Genomic DNA, 20,359 nt, shown 5'->3' with positions numbered 1-20,359 from the left:
ACCTGGTCTTTCTTGATTCCAGCCCCACATCAATTGCTGCTTCTCTCCATGAAGAGGGCACCAACATTATGAACCAGGAAAGAGGCTGGAGCCCCAAAGGGCAACTTAGAAGCCAATTTAGAGGTTCAGATCCCTGTATTTTGTCCTGTAAATCATAGGAAGCCCATGAAGGTTTTCTGAGAAGGGAAGTGACATCACTGGGCTTGTCCATTAGGGAGATGCCAAGTTGGATAGTCAGCATTTACATGGCTCTTTAAGGTTTGCAGAGTGCTTTACAAATCTTGTCTCATTTGATCCTTACAATAATCCTGGGAAGTGGTACATTAGCCACACTTTGTAGATGAGGAAACTGAGGCAGACTAAGGTTAAGCGACTTGCCCAAAGGAACTACTGTTTAGGGGATTATTACAAAAGTCTAGGAAGACACGTGGATGGTGGGGGTGGGAGTGAGACAGGGCCAGTGAACCCAAAATAACTCATCGCTTTTATTGCTGACAGTATGTGGGGGGTGTGAAGGGGTTGGATAACCACTAGCTCCTAGTCTAAAAACTAAGACATGTCCAGGACCAACCCTGCGATCCTCCTAGTTGTGAAGCATCTTGTCACCAGGGTTATTGCAAAATGTGAGTGAACGGATTTTCTAGCACTTGAAATCCCACGGGCATCATGTGACATCCTTGTGATTGTTTCAAAATTTCCCTGGTCTTACAGTTGCATTCTTAAAAGTGTATCCAACATACAAGGAGAAGCTTTGAAACAGTTCCTGCCCTCGAGGAGCTCACAATCTGGTGGTTGTCCTTCATACCCTCCTCAAGAATGAAGGACAAACAACAACTCCATCAGGACCAAAGTGACATCACTATGTCTTGGTCAAAGTACAGTGCATCCGACTGTGGCGGATCAAACCCATTTAATTTAATTTTCCTATTATGTGGTCAAAGATGGTGCTATGCTCCATGAGTAAAGCAGAATTATTGTAGCTCAAAAGAAACAGGTTTGTTGTTGTGTTTGTCCTTCATTCTCAAAGAGGACAATGACACCAAGGAAATGATGACATGACTTGCAGTTTACTGATTTGAGTGAGGGAGGACTGTGCAAGGTCACCAGCCTCACTTTGTCCTCCACAGCCATCTGGGTCCAGTGGCCTGATACTCACCAAAATGACTGGAGATGGCCCAGGATGCATTGGGAACACCTGGCCCTTTCAGACTAAGGTTTTTTCAGGTTCTCACTTTGAGTGAGGTAACATCCATTCAGTGAATAGGCCTCTTTAAGAAGTAAATCAAGGGATGGCCCCTTTAATCAAAACTCAAAAGAAAAAAATCAAAAGAAATATGAGATGTGCAAATGTAGAGACCATCCCAAATGTTCATATGGACTACTTGTGCCCAACCTGTGGTAGACCTTTTCACATCAGCTCAGGCCTATTGGTACTGGAGTTTAGCTATATTGGGGTAAATGTAGCTGAGAACCTGGTGATTCTCTTCTAAATAGTTTGAAATTCATTGACTCACACATGGCCTTTTGGAAGGTAACCCCATTCACAAGATGAGAGGCAGCCTATACGGCACCAACAATTTGGCCATTTTGTTCTCCCTTCTTTTATGTCAAAGCAATTTATGGATCAAGATCCTAGCCTAGGGACCCTGAAAATGGAAATGCTAGATGAGAGGTAGAGAAGACTGCTGAAATTTTATAGACAACACTGCACCTATTTAACCAATTCTTACCCAGTAAGTATTTGCTGTTTTAGGAATTACCAGGAGTGAGACCCAAAACTGACATCCTAAATAGTCAAGGCCATCCTTGATCTAGAGCCAGAAGTGACCTTAGTGATCACTTTGTCCAACAGCCCGATTTCACAAAGGAAGAAACTAAGGGCCAGAGAAACTGGGACTTGACCAAAGTCACAGAAGTGGGATAAGGCAGTGACAGCAACAGTTCACCTTACTTCCCTGATCTTCGGCCTGTTTCTCATTAAAAAAAAAAAAATAGGACCTTAGTCCTGATGCTCTTCACAGATTTCAGTCTCACAGAAATTGTCTGTGCACCAGTAAGATAGAGAAAAAGAAGTTACAGTGCCTCTTCCATAGTGAGAAAGACCTCCCTTCTGGGGCTTTTGGAAATAATGCAAAGAAGAAAAGGAGCATGAAAGAACAGATTCACATTGACTAGGACCACACAATGGGGAAATTAAATGGGAACAGATGGATTGGCAAAGAGAGCTGATGAAGGCAGAGAGGGCATGAAGAAAACACTATGGCATTTGATCCAGCAAAAGTCCTTTGTATAAATGGAAATAGTGGCTAAACAAATTTAACTGGTAATATTAGCATCATCGATTTAGAGTCGGAGGAGACTTGAGAGATCATTTGGTCCAACTCCCTCATTTGATAGGTAAGAAAATTGAGGCCCAGAAAGGGAAAAATGACCTTCCCAAAGTCACACAAGTAGTCATTGGAAGAAAGGGGGTGTGGAGTCCTCAGACTACTAATTTAATGCTCTTTTCACTTCAACATTTACAAAAAAGTTTATGATTATATTTAATCTCTCCATTTTCCAGCTAGAATCTCACACAGTCTTCTCTATCTTCTTCCTGTGAATCCATTTCCCAGAGTTGTAAGAGCCATGGATTTAGAGTCAGATGGCCTGAATACAAATACCATCTCTGCCATTGCTACCTAATGACCCTGGGCAAAACCCTTCACCAGCTCTGGTCCTCGACTTTTTTAATCTCTAAAATGAGAGGGTTGAACCTCATGATCTCTAAGGTTCTTTCCATTTCTAGAGCTAGGACTCTGAAGCCCTGCATCTATTTCTATGCATCTATTTCTCACCACTTTGTGGCCTCCAGATAAATCCGATATGCCTATTTGTAAAGTTGACAGAAGGTTTCACTGAAGAGCATTGATTTAAATATGAGAAAGTATAATAACAAATGGTGAATTTTAATTGAGCAATGACTCAATTTCAAGTCTGGTTGTGGATGTGTCACAGAGAGCCTGACACCACAGTCTATTGATGTTAATGAAAATGAATTAATTTGAAAGCCCTGCATAATTTTGCCACATTTAAGTGATTTTTCTTTCTTCTTTCAAAACTTCTTTCTCAACAAGATGGGTTCTCATAACATCACAAAAGGTTAAATCATCATTTTAGCTTAATGAAAAGCAATCAGCACTTGGGCCATCATTAAATGTTTTACTAACTTATCAGTTATCCCACTCTTTCCCAAAGTAGGAGCTTGCTGAATGAAACAATAAATAATTTTCCCAATCTTGGGGTAAATGGAGAAGATTCTTTTACTCAGTCACATCAGATTAGAACAGGAGAAAATGAGCAGCCATTCAAGCTCCAAAAATAATGTAAAAGTGAGTATATTAAAATGAAGGAAAAAAGATTCTAGATCACTGTATTCATTATCATTTTTTTAAAGACAGTCAATTTAGGAAAGTCATTTGTAGGATCTGGGAGAAAAGGCTGCAACTGAATTACTTTCTATTAGGAGCATGGTATAGCAAAAAGAAGCCATTCCAAGATTCTGTGTCCAAATCCTGACTCTACCACTTACCAACTGACTGTTTGACCTTGGCAAGTCACTTAGCTTCTCTGTGCTTCAGTTTCTTCATGTGTAAAATGAGAGTTTGGGAGTAGATCAGTCCTGGGGGCCCTTTTAGCCCTACAACTGGGATCCTGTGACACCATGACAAGAAATGCTGCGGCATGGGCCTAGGCAGACCACTGAAACCCCTTGTTGAAAGGAAAGTGTGTTATTGACTAGAAGCCCAGTGAGGCAGGGATCTCAGGACTGTAAAGCCTACTTTGTCACTTCCACAACTACGAGCTCCTAAAGCTAGTGGAGCGTTGGAGTATTTGTTCAACTTCTTTCTATGCAGATACCAAGTCCTTCCATCCCTTGGTGTTGTTGTTTGAGTCATTTCAGTCATGTCTGACTCTTTGTGACCACATTTAGGGTTTTTGTGGAAAAGATACTGGAATGGTTTGCCATTTCCTTCTCCAGTTTAATTGGCAGATGAGGAAACTGAGGTAAACAGGGTTAAGTGACATTTCCAGAATCACACTGGTAGTAGGTGTCTATGACTGGATTTGAACTCAAGTCTCCCTTGACTCTAGGTCTTGTGCTCTGTGCACTGAGCTACCTAGCTACCCACCCTTTAGTTGATGATTTGTTTAATGGGCTAACATTTTGTTTTTGTCTAAACCTGTGATTGTATGGGTATAGGGAACTTCCAATGAGGAAACTCCATCAACCAACACAAATCAGCCTCTATCTTCATATGTTGGTCCCCCATCCTTTAAAGAACTCTCACTGGACCCCAAATGGTTAAAGCATTCTGAGTAAATAAAGTAGAAGGGAGATGGGCACCTACAACTACCTTGGAGACATTCCTCATCTGGAAAATGAGAAGGTTGAATTATATGGCCTGAAGTCTCTGCCAGACTGAAATCTTCGATCTCTGTAAGAGACAGTGTTACTTAGTAGGCAGAGAACTTCACTCTTCTTCCTGAGGGTGGTGCATTGGGAAGGAGTCATAAATTTGGAGTTGAGAAACCAGAGTTGAAATCTCAGTTCTATTACTTGATGCTACCGGTCCTTTACTACTTCTGGGTTTCATGTTCCTCATTTGTAAAAATCAACGAATTGGGCCAGATGGCCTCTAACATCTTTTCTAGCTGAAAATCTAAGAGCCCATAAGCCTGTGACTCAAATTGGACATCTGGGATTTCCAGGCCTTTAAAACTGGGAAACAGTAGAATGACTTCTTCAGAGCTAACCACCCAATCCTTGGCACACTAGAAAATTTATTAAGCAAGGACTCTATTCCAAGCACTCTGCTGGGTACCGGAGATACAAAGACAAAAAGGAAAGAGGCCATCCGTAAATAAACTTGTCTTATTTGGGGATTACGATAGACACAAATTTAAGGAAATGAAACGTGGGCACGATGCTGGTGCCTTCCAGGTCAGAAGAGGCAGGATAGATTTGAGGGGAAATTTGATGAGCATAACTATAAGATAAGCATTTCCCCATACTATGTTTTGACTAGTAGACCTGATATGATCAGAGTACTTGAGTTCATGCTATGGCAGGTGACATTGGTAAGGAAGGAATAGTCACCCTACCCCAGCTGTTAGGTGCAAGCCTATTGGAGAAGAATGCAGGAAATTACCTGCAGGTTAGTCTGAGAGTATAACTGGAGATAACCAGGTTAAGAGCCTGGCATTAAGGGAACTTCTCTTACAAAGCTCAGTCCCATCCAACTCAAATGTCCTGATTTTGTTAGAGGGGATGGGCAGAGGGGCTAGAAAGCCAGCTTCCAATCCAGTGATTCAAATTCTGCCCCTTGCCTATATTGTCCTGGCGAGGTCTGAATTCTCAGAGGTCTGGACATGTCTCTAATGCTCCCAGCTTCAGAGAAGTTCGTTGGTGGCCTGTACTGGCAGAGAACATTTCCTCCCACAGGAATACCTCATGTTAAGGTTATCCCAAGCTCCATCCCTCACCTAGCCTCATTTGGCTAAAAATATGGCACTTACTTCAGTTTTTTTTTTGTTTTCTGATTAGTATATATTCAGCAATGACATAGTGCAAAGGATCATTTATGTATGACCTAACAGTCACTTGCTAGCTATACTTTTTAAGTAACTGGACACTGGGAAGAGGACCTACTAATAGCTGCCATTTATAGGGTAATTGATGATTTCTGACATGTTTTCCATGTGCCTTTGCATTTGAATCCTGTAACAACCTTATAACATGGTATTAGCATCACCACCATTATACAGATGAGGAAATTGGGGTTAGAAAAGTGAAATGATTTACACAGGGATGTAATGCAAATCTGAGGTAGAATTCAAACCCACATCTCTCCTGACTCAAGGAACAATGTTTTTGGCTTGTTATTGTTTTGTTACACTGCCCTTTGCTGCCTCTCTTTAAATTCTGAGATTATATTTGAGAGACTAATAAAAGATGGAGGAAAAAATGATTTGAGATTTTCAAATGAATATTTTCTATCATATACTTCTGATTTTTCTTGTAAATTCCCCTAACACTACCACTCCACCCCTAACAGCAGATACTTGTGGGGAACAGATAGTGTTCTGGACTTAGGGACAGGAGGACTTGGGTTCAAATCCTATCTCTGATACACACTGACTTTATGGATAAATCACTTAACCTCTGCATGCCCAGGCAGCTCTTTAAGATGATAAAGTGCAGAGGATTTGTTGATCTGGGATTTCCTATTTAGAATGATGCAATCATCAGTTTACATCATCTTTTATAATATTTTTGTATCAGAATTAGTGTCTGATACTACAGCCACTTAACTATTCTCATTTCTAATATCTATCATTTATTCTACCAAAGCTCAGCCTGTAGACCATGGAAATAAGCATTTCTTTCTTCATGCACCAACTTGTGGCTGCCTTGTGTTGGTTGGAAGGAAGGACGGAAGGAAGGAAGGAAGCAAAGGAGAGAGGGAGGAAGGAAGGAAGGAATAAAGGAAGGAAGGAACAAAGGAAGGAGAGAAAGAGAGAGAAAGGGAGGGATGAAGAAAGAAAAAGAAAGAAAGAAGGGTAGATGGGTAAGGGGAGAGAGAGAAATATACATGCATGTATATTTACATATGTATACAAACATTTGTCTGTATACAAACAGATATAGATCCAAGCACATACATAAAATAAGGAGGCTGTTCTACATGCTCTCTCAGGCTCCTTCAAGTTGTAATCCCATGGCCCTATTAATTCAATTTTGATTTTGATTAAACACCTTATGGCATTCCATTTCTAGTCTGACACCTATTCTATTTTTGTCTTTAACTAAGGTTGAAAACTGCTATTATTAATGGGTTTGCCAATCTCTAGTCCACTCTTGAAGGTTTGTCTTAATAAGGGTCAGAGTAGCACGAATAAATATAGTTCACAGGGAGTAGTAAGTCTTCATTTGCACTATTAGTTCCAATGCTCTGCCCACAAACAAGGACTGAACCTGATGGATTGGAGTTTCCTCTCCTTTTCCTTACTTTTCACACCCTCTGGTGGAAGAGTTAATGAGGAGTGAAATGGTTACATGGAAGCCAGGCAAAGAGAGAACAAGGAAGAGAATGGATAATCCACACACTGACTAATTGGTCCCTGAATAATTGAGAGTTTACTGTCTTTTAAAATTTTCCCTCAGATTTGGAAGAGAAAAAAAGAAACAAATGCTTTCCTAATTAGAACGAGCCTAAATGGTCAATTTATCTTCTGCCTGTGAACACATGAATGTATTCTTAATGGATTTTTTTTATCAATTCCTTTCTATCTAAAACCTTGATTATCGGACCCATTTAGTTCAGTAAGCAAAATTATGGCATTTCTCATTTGATAAGTATGTATAGAGCAGAGTTTCTACAGGCACTATTTCCAGGAGAATATTCTAATTCTGTTTAGAGGTGTGATTACCAAAGTCAGCATTAAGGCATTTCTTGATTCTATTTCATATTTTTGTAGCATTTGCTGTTTGTTCATACTTCAAGCATCAGAATTTAAACCAAATAGAATGGTACTGCCTATAAAACAGGTGCCTCCAGAAGCCCTTTTGTTGTATTTGATGGGTCAACTTAGGTTGATCTGCCTCCTAGAGAAAGTGACCCCAATTCATAGAAACAGAGAATCTTTTTTTTCAAAGTTGGATGAGATCTCAGTGGCTGAGTCCAGAGGTCAGCGAAGCATGGTAGATCACCAAATACTTGAAGATAACTAGCCTGCCTCCCCCTTCACCCACCCAAGTCTCCTCTTCCTTAGTCTAAACATCCCTATTTCCTGCTGCCTCATGAACTTCAACCATCCCAGTTGCCCTCTGCTGGAGCTCTCCAACATCAATGTCTGTATCAATTCCTTCCCCTCTTAAGTTATCTCAGGCCTGCTGGGGGGAAGAAAAGCTATGCTTGAGCTAGTGTTAAAAATACTATGTGAAATCTAGGCCTAAAACCCAAGGTTAAGGGTGACCACTTTGAAACCCTGGTTCCCATTCTTCCATTTTGTGGGCCATGGAACCTTGGGAGTTATGACTAGGAGTCTGTGAATCCACATACATGCTAAATATTGCCCTTTCATCTGTTCAGTACCAACAAGGACAATATTGTGGATGCCTGCAAAATGGTTTATGTTAAAAAGGTTTCCTCATACTAAAGAAGGCTAGGAACCATTCAGGTCTAATTATTTCCAGTTTTCAGAGTTCATGAAGGTCAAAATTGGTCAAACTGTTTACGTTGCTATTAAAGTGAAGTTTTCACAATTTCTAGATTAAACTGAGCCATTTATATTAGAAAATATCAAGAGAGAGGCATTAGACCTAGGCCTGTGCTGGTGGCTTAGGGAATCCCCTCTTCCAAGTCAACACAACCTCTTCTTTGGGCCTTTGAGTCTTAGAGTGCCTTTAGCACTAAGTGGCTATCGTTTACCAGGATGGGCCTTGAACCCGGGTCCTCTTGTCTTCTAGGCTGGTTCTTTCATGAGTAGGCAATGCTGACTTTATATATCTAAATATGATGAACTTCATTCTTATAAATGGCATGCTGCTCAATGCAAATATGGACTCGAATGCTTACGTATACCATGACTCTGTATTGTGTCACATCACATCACACTACACAGTACTGTGTTGTGCTATGTTGTGTTGCTTTACAAACCCAAATCCATCATACCCAACCCTTGTCTACTGGCCCACCATTGAAACTAATAACACAAATGAAGCCTTAATATTGATTTATATAGTAAATATGGAGCAGTAACTAGAGAGCAGGACCTGGGTTCCAGTTCTGCCTCCTACTTTGTATTGGTTGAGTGGCCCTGGGTAAAGACTGTGTCATTCCAGTCCATCTCTTTATCTCGGGAAGATACCAGTGCAGCCCATAAACCATCTGTTGGATAGCCCTTGCTTTGTGGTCCATTAGCAGCCCATCTTCCTTCCGGTATGATGAAATAGCTCTTATCCCACTTCCCTGGGGTAAATCTTCATCTACACTGTTGCACTGAATTCTGCGCTTGGAAACTGAGCATCTCCCTGGGGCTCTTGGGGTGAACCCCAGCTCTGGCTCTTCAGAAATAGCAGTTTTCCATAGCCCATAGCTATATAGCATCACTAGAGGAACATTAATGTTTAAAAAAACCAGAATTTTCTTTTTAGGAAAATAACAGTTCTAAAGGCAGCATAAAATTTCCCCATAATGTACTGAATTTGCTGATCTACAGAATTCGAGAAACTTTTATTAAGTGCCCAGTATGTAGAAATATAAAATATAGTTATTGTTAATTCGATATTCAGCTACGAGTCAATTCATTGAATGAGTACAGATATGATCATAAGATCACAGACACAGAGTCAGAGAGGACTTCAGAGCCATCTAGTCATCTTTTACAGATGAGGAAACAGAGGAACATGGAGGTGAAATTACTTGCCCAAAGTCACAAAGGCTGTGGGAAGCAGTAGCAGGATTTGAAGTCAGGTCCCCTAACTCTGGCCCTGGAACATATTAAGTGCTTAGTAAATGTTTGTTGACTTGACTCCAGAGCTTGCACTTTCTCTTGTACCCTTCATACTACTTCCATTTAAAATTTTTTCTACCTGTACATAGTAAATGATTCGAAATGTTTGTTGAATTCTCTAGGTTAGTATCTCTAGTATGGAATATATTCTCACTATATAAATGCACACTTATTATTAGCTACCTATTTCATGGCGATTTTATACTTCACAAATATATTTTGTGAAGTTCTCTTGCTCCTGACTGCTCAAACAACAAGCATTTATTAATCACCTACTATGTTCCAGGAACTCTCCAAGGCCTTGGGAATTCAAAGACAAAGTGAAATAATGAGAGAGAGAGAGAGAGAGAGAGAGAAAGAAAGAAAGAAAGAAAGAAAGAAAGAAAGAAAGAAAGAAAGAAAGAAAGAAAGAAAAGAAAGAAAGAAAGAAAAAACGACAAGAGGAGGGGAGGGGAGGAGAGAGAAAAGGAGGGGTCAGGAGAGGAGAGAAGAGGAGAAAAGAGGAGAGGAGAGAAGAAGAGAGGAGATGAGAGGAGAGAAGAGGAGAGGAGAGAAGAGGAGAGGAGAAGAGGGAAGGGGAAGGGAGGGCAGGGGAGAGGAGAGGGAGAAGATATATAGAGTTCCTTGGATTTTTTTTAGCTGAACTATGATTTTCATCCATGTGTATATATAGATATATACATATCTATAAATATATACATATACACACATGCATATATATGTATATATATTGCACAGTACACAAAAGATAATTTGTTTAAAATGTGTTGGTAGCAATTAGATATCCTTTTAACTGAAAAATGATTTTGACAACAATTATATATGCATATATGAAATTGAGTTTAGAGATGTAAATATTTCTATGTAACTATTACATGTTATACATTTAACTGTTATATGTAAATATAGTGCATGAGTTTTGCCATTATTGTTTTGAATTGAATAATAGCTATGAAATAAGAGGATTTTTTTGCTTGGCATATTCTCATGTTCGGTTCTATGTTTCTACATCTTTAGGTGTACAAGAATTTCCAGAAAACATTAAGTGCTGTAAGTGTTTAACAATTATTGAAGCCAGTGTCAATCCCATTTCTAAGTGAGTATTCATCTTTCTATTTCTATTTCTATTCATATTTTCACTCTCAGGAAAAATATACAGACAGAAAGAAAATTCCCACTTGGAGAAATTTGAATTTTTTCACCCACTGTCAGATCCTATTCATGCATGGAAGGCAGGAAGAGAGAAATCAAATGGGCAAACGTGTACTGACCACCTGCCCAAGGTCAGAGCCGCAGGAGAAGAGGAAGTATTATTACAACAGCTTCTGATTTTCCTGTAGCATTTTCAGCCTTTCCAAGGGTTTTCCTCACAACCCTACAAGGCACAGAGTACGAGTATTCTCATCTTCATTTTGTAGATAGGGAAAATAAGGTTTATGGAAGTGACTTGCTCAGGGTCATCCAGCTGTTAAGTGTCTGAGCTGAGATCAAGCTCGGGTCTCCTGACTCCATTTCAATGCTTCTGGGCCCCCCAAAGTGCTCCCTAGAGCCTCTCTAGCTACTCTCCCTCCTCTTTTTAGGCACAATCATTGGCCAAGAGACTGGAAGTCCAATTGTACAGATGAGATGTCCTTACATTCTTCAAGAAAAGATTGGATTTTTCCTGAATAATAATATCATTCATGTAGGGCACTACCACTGAGGTACTTCCTCTACCTGTACAGATCTACACCTGCCGTTACAATTTATAGTCTTACAGCTTTATTTTTATTTTACTTAGCTAGTATTTAGATATCTCTTCAAGGTTTATAAAGCACTTCGTAAATATCTCATTACATCCATTCTCGCAATAACCCTGTGAGGAAGGTAACTATTATTACCCACGTTTTACAAATAAGGACATTGAGGCAGGCAGCAGTTAAGGGACTTACCCAGGGTCACTCAGCTAGGAAGTATCTGAGGCTAGATTTGAATTCAGGTTTTCCTGAACTCAGTAATCCATTCACGGAGAGATAGGGTGACTTGCCCAGGGCCACACGGGTAGGCTGTGTGGCAGACGTGGGACTTGAAAGCAGGACTTCCCTACTCTGAAGCTATTTCTCTCTCCAACAGGACCAGTAGCACTCCTGAGGGCAGTAGGAACCAGATTAAAATGCAATTGGGAAATACATTTTAATGAAATGCATTTAAATAAAAATGCAATAGAATAAATCTCATGGTACTATGGGGCTTTCTAAGTCACCCACAGCCCCTAGGGATCCTCGCTCAGTGGTCTACATTTTTGTTTGAGTGTGACACCAGCATACCATCTGCCACTGACTGTCTAGAAATAAAAGTCAGCTATTATTGTTCAAATCTTTCACTCAGACAGTTCTGTGATCTTATCCATGTGAATATTCCTCCCAACTATTCAGATTTCCACCTCCCACTTGGCCCATCCTAGTAAGCTCTTGTTGATGCCCTTCTTTCAATTAATCAAATCATCAATCGATCTAGTCTGTAGGGATACAGATGCCAAACATCAAACGAAACCATTCCTACTCTTAAGGAGCTTACATTCCTTCAAGGAAGCTATCAGTAGTCTTGCTAGCATTTAAATAAGCACCTACTATGTGCCAGGCTCTGTGCTAAGCACTTTACAAATGTTATCTAATTTGATCCTCACAGCAACCTTGGGAGTATGTGCTGTTAGTATTCTCATTTTAGAGTTGAGGAAACTGAAGCAGGCAGAAGTCAAGTGACTTGGCCAAGGTCATAAAGGTAGTAAGTGTCCGAGACTGCACATGAAGAGGATTTGCATTTGGTCTGAGTCCATACCCAAAGCTCTAGCTGCCACACTTCTTAGCTGCCTCTGAGAACTGACTGACATCCTTGGATTTGTCATTCAGGGGGAAGTCCAGCAGGGTAACCCATGTCGAAGTACATGCAGAATAAATAGGAAGTAGATGATGCCATATTTTTAGGGAAGAAACAAGGGCAGAAGCCATTTCAGAGTGAATAGATCAAGAAAACTTCCACATAGCAAGTGATGATCATAGATTTTAGAGCTAAAAAGAACTACAGAGGCCAGGGGGTTGAATCCCTTCATTTCACAGATGTACAAACTGAGAAACAGAGTAGTTAAGTGACTTGTCTAGGATCATACAGCTTTGTCTGAGATACCCTTTGAGCTCCTGGACTCCACTATTCCATTCTCCCTCTGGTGCTTAAGCTGTATCTATGCTAATAAATACACAATTTCAATCACAGTTTAGGGCAACCATAGGGGAGAATTCTCAATGGAGTAGATGATTAAATTCACAAATTTCTGGCATCAACAGAAGTTGCTATGAGAGATTGGAGGAGTGAGGCAAGTTCAGATGAGGGTGCACCAGTGAGGCCTTCCTGGAGGGTCTCAAAAATGAAAAAGATGTCAATGTACATAGGAAGTCTTGAGTTTCGAGATGTTATCCACGTAAATGTGTTCCTGTGGTACAGTGGAAAGTATCCTGACCTTGGAGTTTGCAGAGTTCTCACCACAACTTGGCCATGACTTAGATGAGTGACCTTGAGGAGCTCTCTAAGTCTCACTGGGCCCCTTTTTCCTTCTCTGTGGAATGATCAATCTAGACTAGATCCATATTTCCCAAATCTAGTCCCAAGGAAGTATCTGAGGTTTTCTTTCTATAAATATAAAATATATTTCTATAAATATAAAAGATTTCAGAAGAAAATGTTGATACCACAGTGCCCAAGGGGACAAAAAAAGGTCATGAGTAAGTGGAACAGGAACTGAGGGTGGAGGAAGGATAAGGTCATTGCTACCTAGAGTGGGAATAACAGTGATCAAATGAAGGGGAGAGTCTCTCCCCACCCCCACCCCACTCCCCCTTAATCACTTTCTGCAATGACCCTTCTTGACAGTGCCTTGTCTCCTGTTTCTCTCTCCCTAATAATTATGCCCTATCGGCCCTCCTTGGCTCTACTTCCATCATTGCCGTTGTGGTCCCCAAAACTTGGATGAACATATTTCAAGCCGAAAAGCGTTCCACGACCAACATAATGTGGGAAACATTGGATCCGATGAGCCTTCAGGCCTCTTTCAGCACAAGCCAACATTACAGTTGTTGGGCTGCTCTAGAATGCTTACTGAATGTGTGCAAACACTGTGAGAGCAAAGACCCGTCCTCACTACTTTAGACCTCCTCCAGTGCCCATCACAGGGGGCATGGGCCTAGCACATAGGGAACACTCAATAACAATTTTATTGAATGAATGAATGAATGAATGGGTTGTTGCTGACTATTAAGGGCCTTGCAAGAATAAATAGAAAAAAGTCACTGCCCTCAAGATCTTATGGTATAGTTGGGGAGAATAAGACATATGCACAAATAACAACGATATCATGTGGTGATTGCATAACGGCAGGCACAGGAAAAGGCGAGGCCCCCATGGGAGAGGTCCCTAGTAAAATCAGTGTTTGTCCTGAGGAAAGGCCTAATTTCTGTTAGAGTGGGAAGATGGAAGGCTTATGCTAATAATAAAGCATAGATTCCATGCGCCCCAGGAGAATGAGGCCGTAAGGAGAGAGGTGAAGGGGAGAACATGACTGGAATGGAATGGATAAGAGAGTCAAGTTCTAGTCACTGTGCTAATCAGTGGGGATACAAAGAAAAGCAAAAAAAAAAAAAAACAACCCAGTCCTTGCCCTTGAGGGGCACAGAGTCTAATGGGGGAGACCACATGCAAACAACTACGTACAAATGAAATATATTCAGGATACATTGGAGATCATTTTAGAAAGGCAGGGGTACGAGGACTGTACAGGAGCCAGAAGAGGCATGCAAGATCATGGACAGTTATATTAGCATAAAGCCATTTTTGCACCCTGTGCCATGTAAAGGACAAATGATAACATTCCAATGAAGTGGAAGAACTAAGTGGAAAAAAATATCCTCAAGTAACTTTCCCAAGAATTTTTTGAACATGATGACATTTCTTGAAGGAAGAATCATCAATTCACGTCAATTCTTCAAATTCTCTGTGTGCCCTCTGCTAGATGCTTGGAAGATACAACGTTGAGACCGGTGGATTTAGTTCCAGAAAGAACCATAGACATACTGTAGCCCAGACTTCTGTTAGAAAGGAAGCCAAGATGTAGAGATGTAGAAGGATTTGTCCAAGGTCCCACACAGCCCACAGCTCAGAGTGGAGGCACTTGGAGAGAATGTTGAGATTGGCACTTGGGTCTCCTGATTCCCAATCCAGTGTCGTTCCCCCTCTACTCCATTGTCACTGGTAGGACAGAGACCTGTCATAGAATACGTGGGACTTAGAGATTAGGGAGATGTGGCCAAGCAGCCTGCCAAGCAGAATACCAAAATAATAATGCTAATTTAATCATTAATTATAATGGCAAGCTCATATGACGCTTATTTACAAACTGCATTATGGCCCCCAAACCTATCTTGAGCATATCCACAGTAACAACTCATCAAGCATTAGGTTCTTTTTTAAATTCTTGTATCTAGTCTTTCCTCTTCTTCATCAGTAAGGAATCTTCATCAATAAGCTTTTGTTGAACAGCCAGCCACTAAGTTGCCAGCTCTGGACTGAGAGCTTAGAACCTGTGTGTGTGTGTGTGTGTGTGTGTGTATTTGTGTGTGTGTGTGTGTATTTGTGTGTGTGTGTGTGTGAGAGATGGAGAGACAGACGGAGACAGAGAAACAGAGAGACAGAGACAGACAGAAATGGGGGAGACAGAGACAGAGACAGACAGACAGAGAGGGTGGGGGGAAGAGGCAGGGGAGTGAGTGACATCATAGAATTAACCTGTATATTCAACAAACATTTATTAAGCTCATGCTTTGAACAAGATACTGCAGTAGCCTCTGGGGATACAAAAAAAAAAAAGAAATCAAATGGGCCCTGCCTTGGAAGAGCTTGCATTGTACTAGGATTTTCAGTTAGAGGAATCTCATTGCAATCAGGTCCAATCAATGCCTGAAAATGAATCCCCTTTACAAAACCCAGCTCCTGATTGAAGCCCTTCGGGGGAGGGTGAAGCCACCACCTCTCAGAGGAGCCAGCTCCATGTTGGACAGATCTCATCATTAGGAATACCCCACCCTCACCCCCACCTCTTACCCCACCCCCCACTCCAGTTAGCATCAAGGTTAAATTGGGCTGTGTAACTTTCATCCACTCCCTCTGGTTCTATCCTCTGGGATGACACAACAAATCCACTCCCTCTCCCATGTAACAGTCATCCAACTATCTCCCCCTAAATGTATTTAGGATCAAATGAGATCTGACTGTCAAATCTTTCATCTTTAACTTTAAAATATAGAAGTGTGAATTCAAAAGGTAAAACTTTGTAAGAGCAGCGAAAATGGCCAATCTTTCTTCATCTCTCCTAGCCATCTGCACCAGTGGTTTCAGCTGTGAGACTTTTAAATAGCCTCCCGGCTGGTATTAAGAAATAGCCTGGTGTTGTCATTATTAGCAATCTAGCTTTTCCTCAGCAAAGTCACAGGGATCTCAGATTTTTATGCAGCCCTGACTACTTAGTGGGGTGACTCTGCACAAGCCACTCGACCAGTAGGAAGTCTCACTTTTCCCCATCTGTAAAATGGGAATGGTGATAACTAGAACTTCACTCTTAGGTGTGTCATAATGACCAAATGAAATAATACACTTATGGCCTTTTGTCAGCCTTGAATCACCATATCAGTACTATTTATTCCTGGAGAAAAACCTCTGCACACTGAGAAGCAACAACGGAATGACATTCTATTTGGTTGCTACTCTTTATTTGGGCTATGTTGACAGTGTGTTAAGGTTGAAAGAGCATTGAGTTGGAGCCAAAAGACTTGAGTTCAAATCCAGTATCAGATATTTACCAACTGTGGGACCCTGAGTGAGTACTTAATTTCTCTGGACCTCTTTTTTTCTCATCCAGAAAATGGGAAGATTGTACTAGATGGTCTCTGAGGTTCAGGTCAGGATCTAAGATCCTATTTTGAATTTTAAATGCACTGAATTAAAGGTAGGATAACTCTGCCTTTGGAAAGAAAGTGATACTTGACAGCTATATAAAACCCATCAACTGGCATGCTTGAAATCTTTTCTTAAGTCAGTCAAATATAAAAAACCACCTGGTATGTCTTTAAGTAATATAATTATTGGGTTATTTAAAGCTCCCATGCCTAGTCAGGTTTGTTATGCAATGCCTGTTACATTATGTAAAAATTTTAACGCATTTTTTTTCTTTTTGTGAACAACAATTCTTTTCTAAGTGACAAATGTATTTCTTTTTAAAACACAAAGGTTGGAGGTTCTTTTTTAAAAACTGTGATGAATGAATATTAGTTAACTTGAAAATAGGGATTGAATATATCATTACCAAGCATGAAGTTAGAGATGTTTGTTTTCCTCCTAGAGTGGCTTAGGCTTCCTTCTGCAAGGAGAATCTCTTTGAGTTAGGTCACAGAGGATAGAGGGCTAGCCTGAGAGGCAGGATGAGCTGGGCTTAAAAGCCATCACTAACATACTGGCTGTGTGGCCTTGGGACACCTCTTTAATCTTTCTGTGATCAGACAAATCCCTAGAACCTCTCTTGCTACCAGGTCATAGACTATTAAGGAACCTCCCCCTCCAAGAGTCCACCATGCTGATGAAAAAAATGGTCTTTTATGTATGGCAGGCAGGCCCTGCTCAGCCAAAAGGAGTTTGAAAATCTTGGCACAGGAAATATGAAATTTAGGATTTTAGAAACAATGAAATAAGAAGCATTTTGTTAAAAATAAATATATTATTTAAAATTACATACTAAGGCAAAATAGAAGCATGGCTCTACAGGTAGGCACGTATTTGTATGTATGTATCTATGTTTGTTACGCATGTATAATAAGGTAAATGAAAAGCTAGGTAGTACCGTACACAGAATGCTGAGCCTAGAGTCAGAAAGTCCTGAGTTCAAATGTGACCTCAGACACTAGCCATGTGAGCCTGAGCCAGTCATTTAACCCATCTGCTTTAATTTCTCCTCAGCTGCAAATAGGGGATGATAATAGCCCTTACCCCCAAATCTGGCCTCTGACATTTCCTAGCTGTGTGACTCTTGGTAAATCACTAACTTCCACTTGTCTCTGCTTCCTCATCTATAAAATGAAATGTTAGCACCTACTTTCCAGGATTATCGTGACATAATATTTGCAAAGCACTTCATAAACCTTAGTGTACAATGAAAATGCTATTATTATCATATAATAAAAACATATTTTATATTTATTGTATATATGCATTTACACATGTGTATGTAGACATACGCATATATATCATATGTGTGATTATGCATTAAGAAAAAGGCTTACCACAGATATATGTGTGTATATACATATGCATTTATATGTGCATATATATCTTCAATAAGCTTTCTAAGGAGCATCTTCTGTGTCCCTTCTTCCATAGTCCACATGGCCACTAAAATCTAGCGAATGTCCCAATTTGTCTTCTCTTTGTATAGTCCAACCTGCAAGTCAATTCAGCGAGCACCTAGTGAGCTCCCTCTGGGGACAGCCCTCTTCTAGGGGATGCAAAAACAGAAATGGAACAGCCACTACCTTCCTGGCATTCTCATTCTACCGGAAGGCATGGATGATGTTTTAATCCCCACAAAGATATTTTGTATAATAAAACAAACTCTTCCATTTCACAAAACATTCCCTTTATTGCATTTGTCTTTTTTGGAAGCAGCCCTGGATTTGGTTGAATGGAGTAAAGGTATGACTTAGCAAATAGTAAGGAAATGGTGCCCAATGACTGGGTTAATGCAGTGAACTAGCCACCTCAATGGAGAGAAAGGATCTAACTCAGGAAATCTCTCTTTATCAATGGTGTGCTTCAGTTAATGAGTCTACCATTCTTTATGTTAGTTTTATTCATTTTTTAGCAACTAATAGGTGGCATTTAGGATAGTTACTTACTATTCATAGTAGAGAAACTAATAGACTTTCAGATTATTCATTGGCTAGGGAGGAGGGCCTAGACTTAAAATTTTTATCTTGGTGAGAACCAATCCCCTCCACCAAGGCAGATCTCCAGTTAGTCTGAAATCGATAGTCCTAGAGATTTCTTTAGGTACTAGAAGTCAAGGGACAAGCATAATTTTGAAGCCTTTGCCATCCTAGATGCCCTCCCCTCGAGGGAGAGAGACCTAGGGGGTACCTGGCTCAGTGGGATTTTGTTCCATGGAGTAGAAACCAGGTAGAGCAGCAGATGCAGAGTGGAGTAAGCCCAAAAGTCCAGTTCATACCCTCTATGAAGGAAGGCATTGGGAGGAGTTTGGTATTCCTTCATCTAGCCCTCCATAAGAGGGGAGGAGGCTGAGGAAGGTGGTATCAGTCAGGTCTTGAATTAGCAAAGTAGAAGTGATGAGCTTACTCTGGGAAGGGAGTCTTGTTCGGCAGAGCTGAACTCAGGCAGAGGAGCAGATTCAAAGTGCAGCGAGCTTAGGTCTTCCTGACTCCCAGTGCCTTATATAACACAATCCAATAAACATTTATTTAGGGCTAGACCCAGTGCTCTATCTCTTGTACAACCTAGCTGCTTCCTTAAAGGAGTCAAAAACCTTCAATATTGCTTAAAATACTCGTTCATTCCTACATGTCTAGAAATCTTCCTTTAGGAGGAGACGTAGAAGACTATGAACATAGCGCTGAATAATGTTTTATTCAAATCAAATTGAACATATCTCGGGAAACAGTGGGTTACTGACACATGTTCTACTAACTCATCTGCTCTACTTTCCCATCTCTATAAACAATTTATGAGGATGTTATATGTATGTATTGAGGGCATCCTGGATGAAAACCTGAGAAGGAAATAAACTGGTTTGCAGAAATGATTTTTTTCCGGTGGACAGTGTCTTTATAGTCATGTAAGGAACTAAACGAGAAATGCAGAGAATTTAAGATCCTGCTGTGTATGTGGTTTATTGATTTTTAAACAACTGATTCAAAAAACAATTTGGCCTTGAAAGCTTTCCTCAATATAAATGTCTACTATATATACTTTAAAATTAAACATGAGCCTATGACAGCTGTGAACTTGAACATAACACTTGTTTTATGGCCAGCTAAGTATTTATATTACATGTTTTATAAATCTTAAAACTCTCAAGTAAAATGTAGGACAGAGTAAGATATGCTTCATTAAGGTGTTCACATAAGCACAGTTCCTGGACCACAATGAGTTCTCAAAAAATGTTTGTTTTCATTTTTTCCTTCATTTTATTCACTAGTGTCATGAAAAGTATCTTGATTCAAATAAAGATCTCCCTATGAATACCAGAGTTCTCCATATGTTCATGTTTTTATGACATAACAGCAATTCTGTCAAGCCCCAAAACACTAAAAAGCCACTTTAGAGACATCCGCAGAAGTCTGAAAGAGATTCTTAGGACCATGCACATTAGAAAAGCAAAGTAGATAAAAAATGGTTCCTATATAAATGAGTGAGCTAGGTAACCATCAAAGCAGGCCGTGGGTAGTTGTTCAGATGGGGTTAGGGGAGTGGAAAGAACCTGACGCATATGAACAATAAGGCAGGTCCAAAATTGAGTAGAAGATAAGGGGCTTTCATTTATGACAAACTACTCACTGCTCCCAAAGCCCATCTTCCTGTGATGTTACTTGACTTAGAATCACCATTACTTCAGGAAAAAAATTCATAGTTCAAAGTATGTCCAAAGTAACCAAAGGACAATAGAACAAATCATAGTGAGCATGTGCCATCTACAACATTACCAGCATGGCATCAA

The 20,359-nt window shown here is 40.3% G+C and overlaps 1 protein-coding gene across 4 annotated transcripts in view; it reads left to right on the top strand.

The window, feature by feature from the left end:
• LRRC7 (leucine rich repeat containing 7) overlaps positions 1–20,359 on the top strand; it is a 442,956-nt gene that overhangs the window by 119,466 nt on the left and 303,131 nt on the right. For all 4 annotated transcript variants that reach the window (XM_036753706.1, XM_036753704.1, XM_036753705.1 and 1 more), the window contains exon 4: positions 10,576–10,654. In XM_036753706.1, coding sequence (XP_036609601.1) covers positions 10,576–10,654 — 79 coding nt within the window. The remainder of the gene's footprint in view (positions 1–10,575; positions 10,655–20,359) is intronic.

This window comes from Trichosurus vulpecula, chromosome 4 (assembly GCF_011100635.1).
Source record: "Trichosurus vulpecula isolate mTriVul1 chromosome 4, mTriVul1.pri, whole genome shotgun sequence".
Lineage (NCBI taxonomy): Eukaryota > Metazoa > Chordata > Mammalia > Diprotodontia > Phalangeridae > Trichosurus > Trichosurus vulpecula.
The sequence above is the reverse complement of the archived record's forward strand: the minus strand, read 5'-3'. Positions and strand labels throughout refer to the sequence as shown.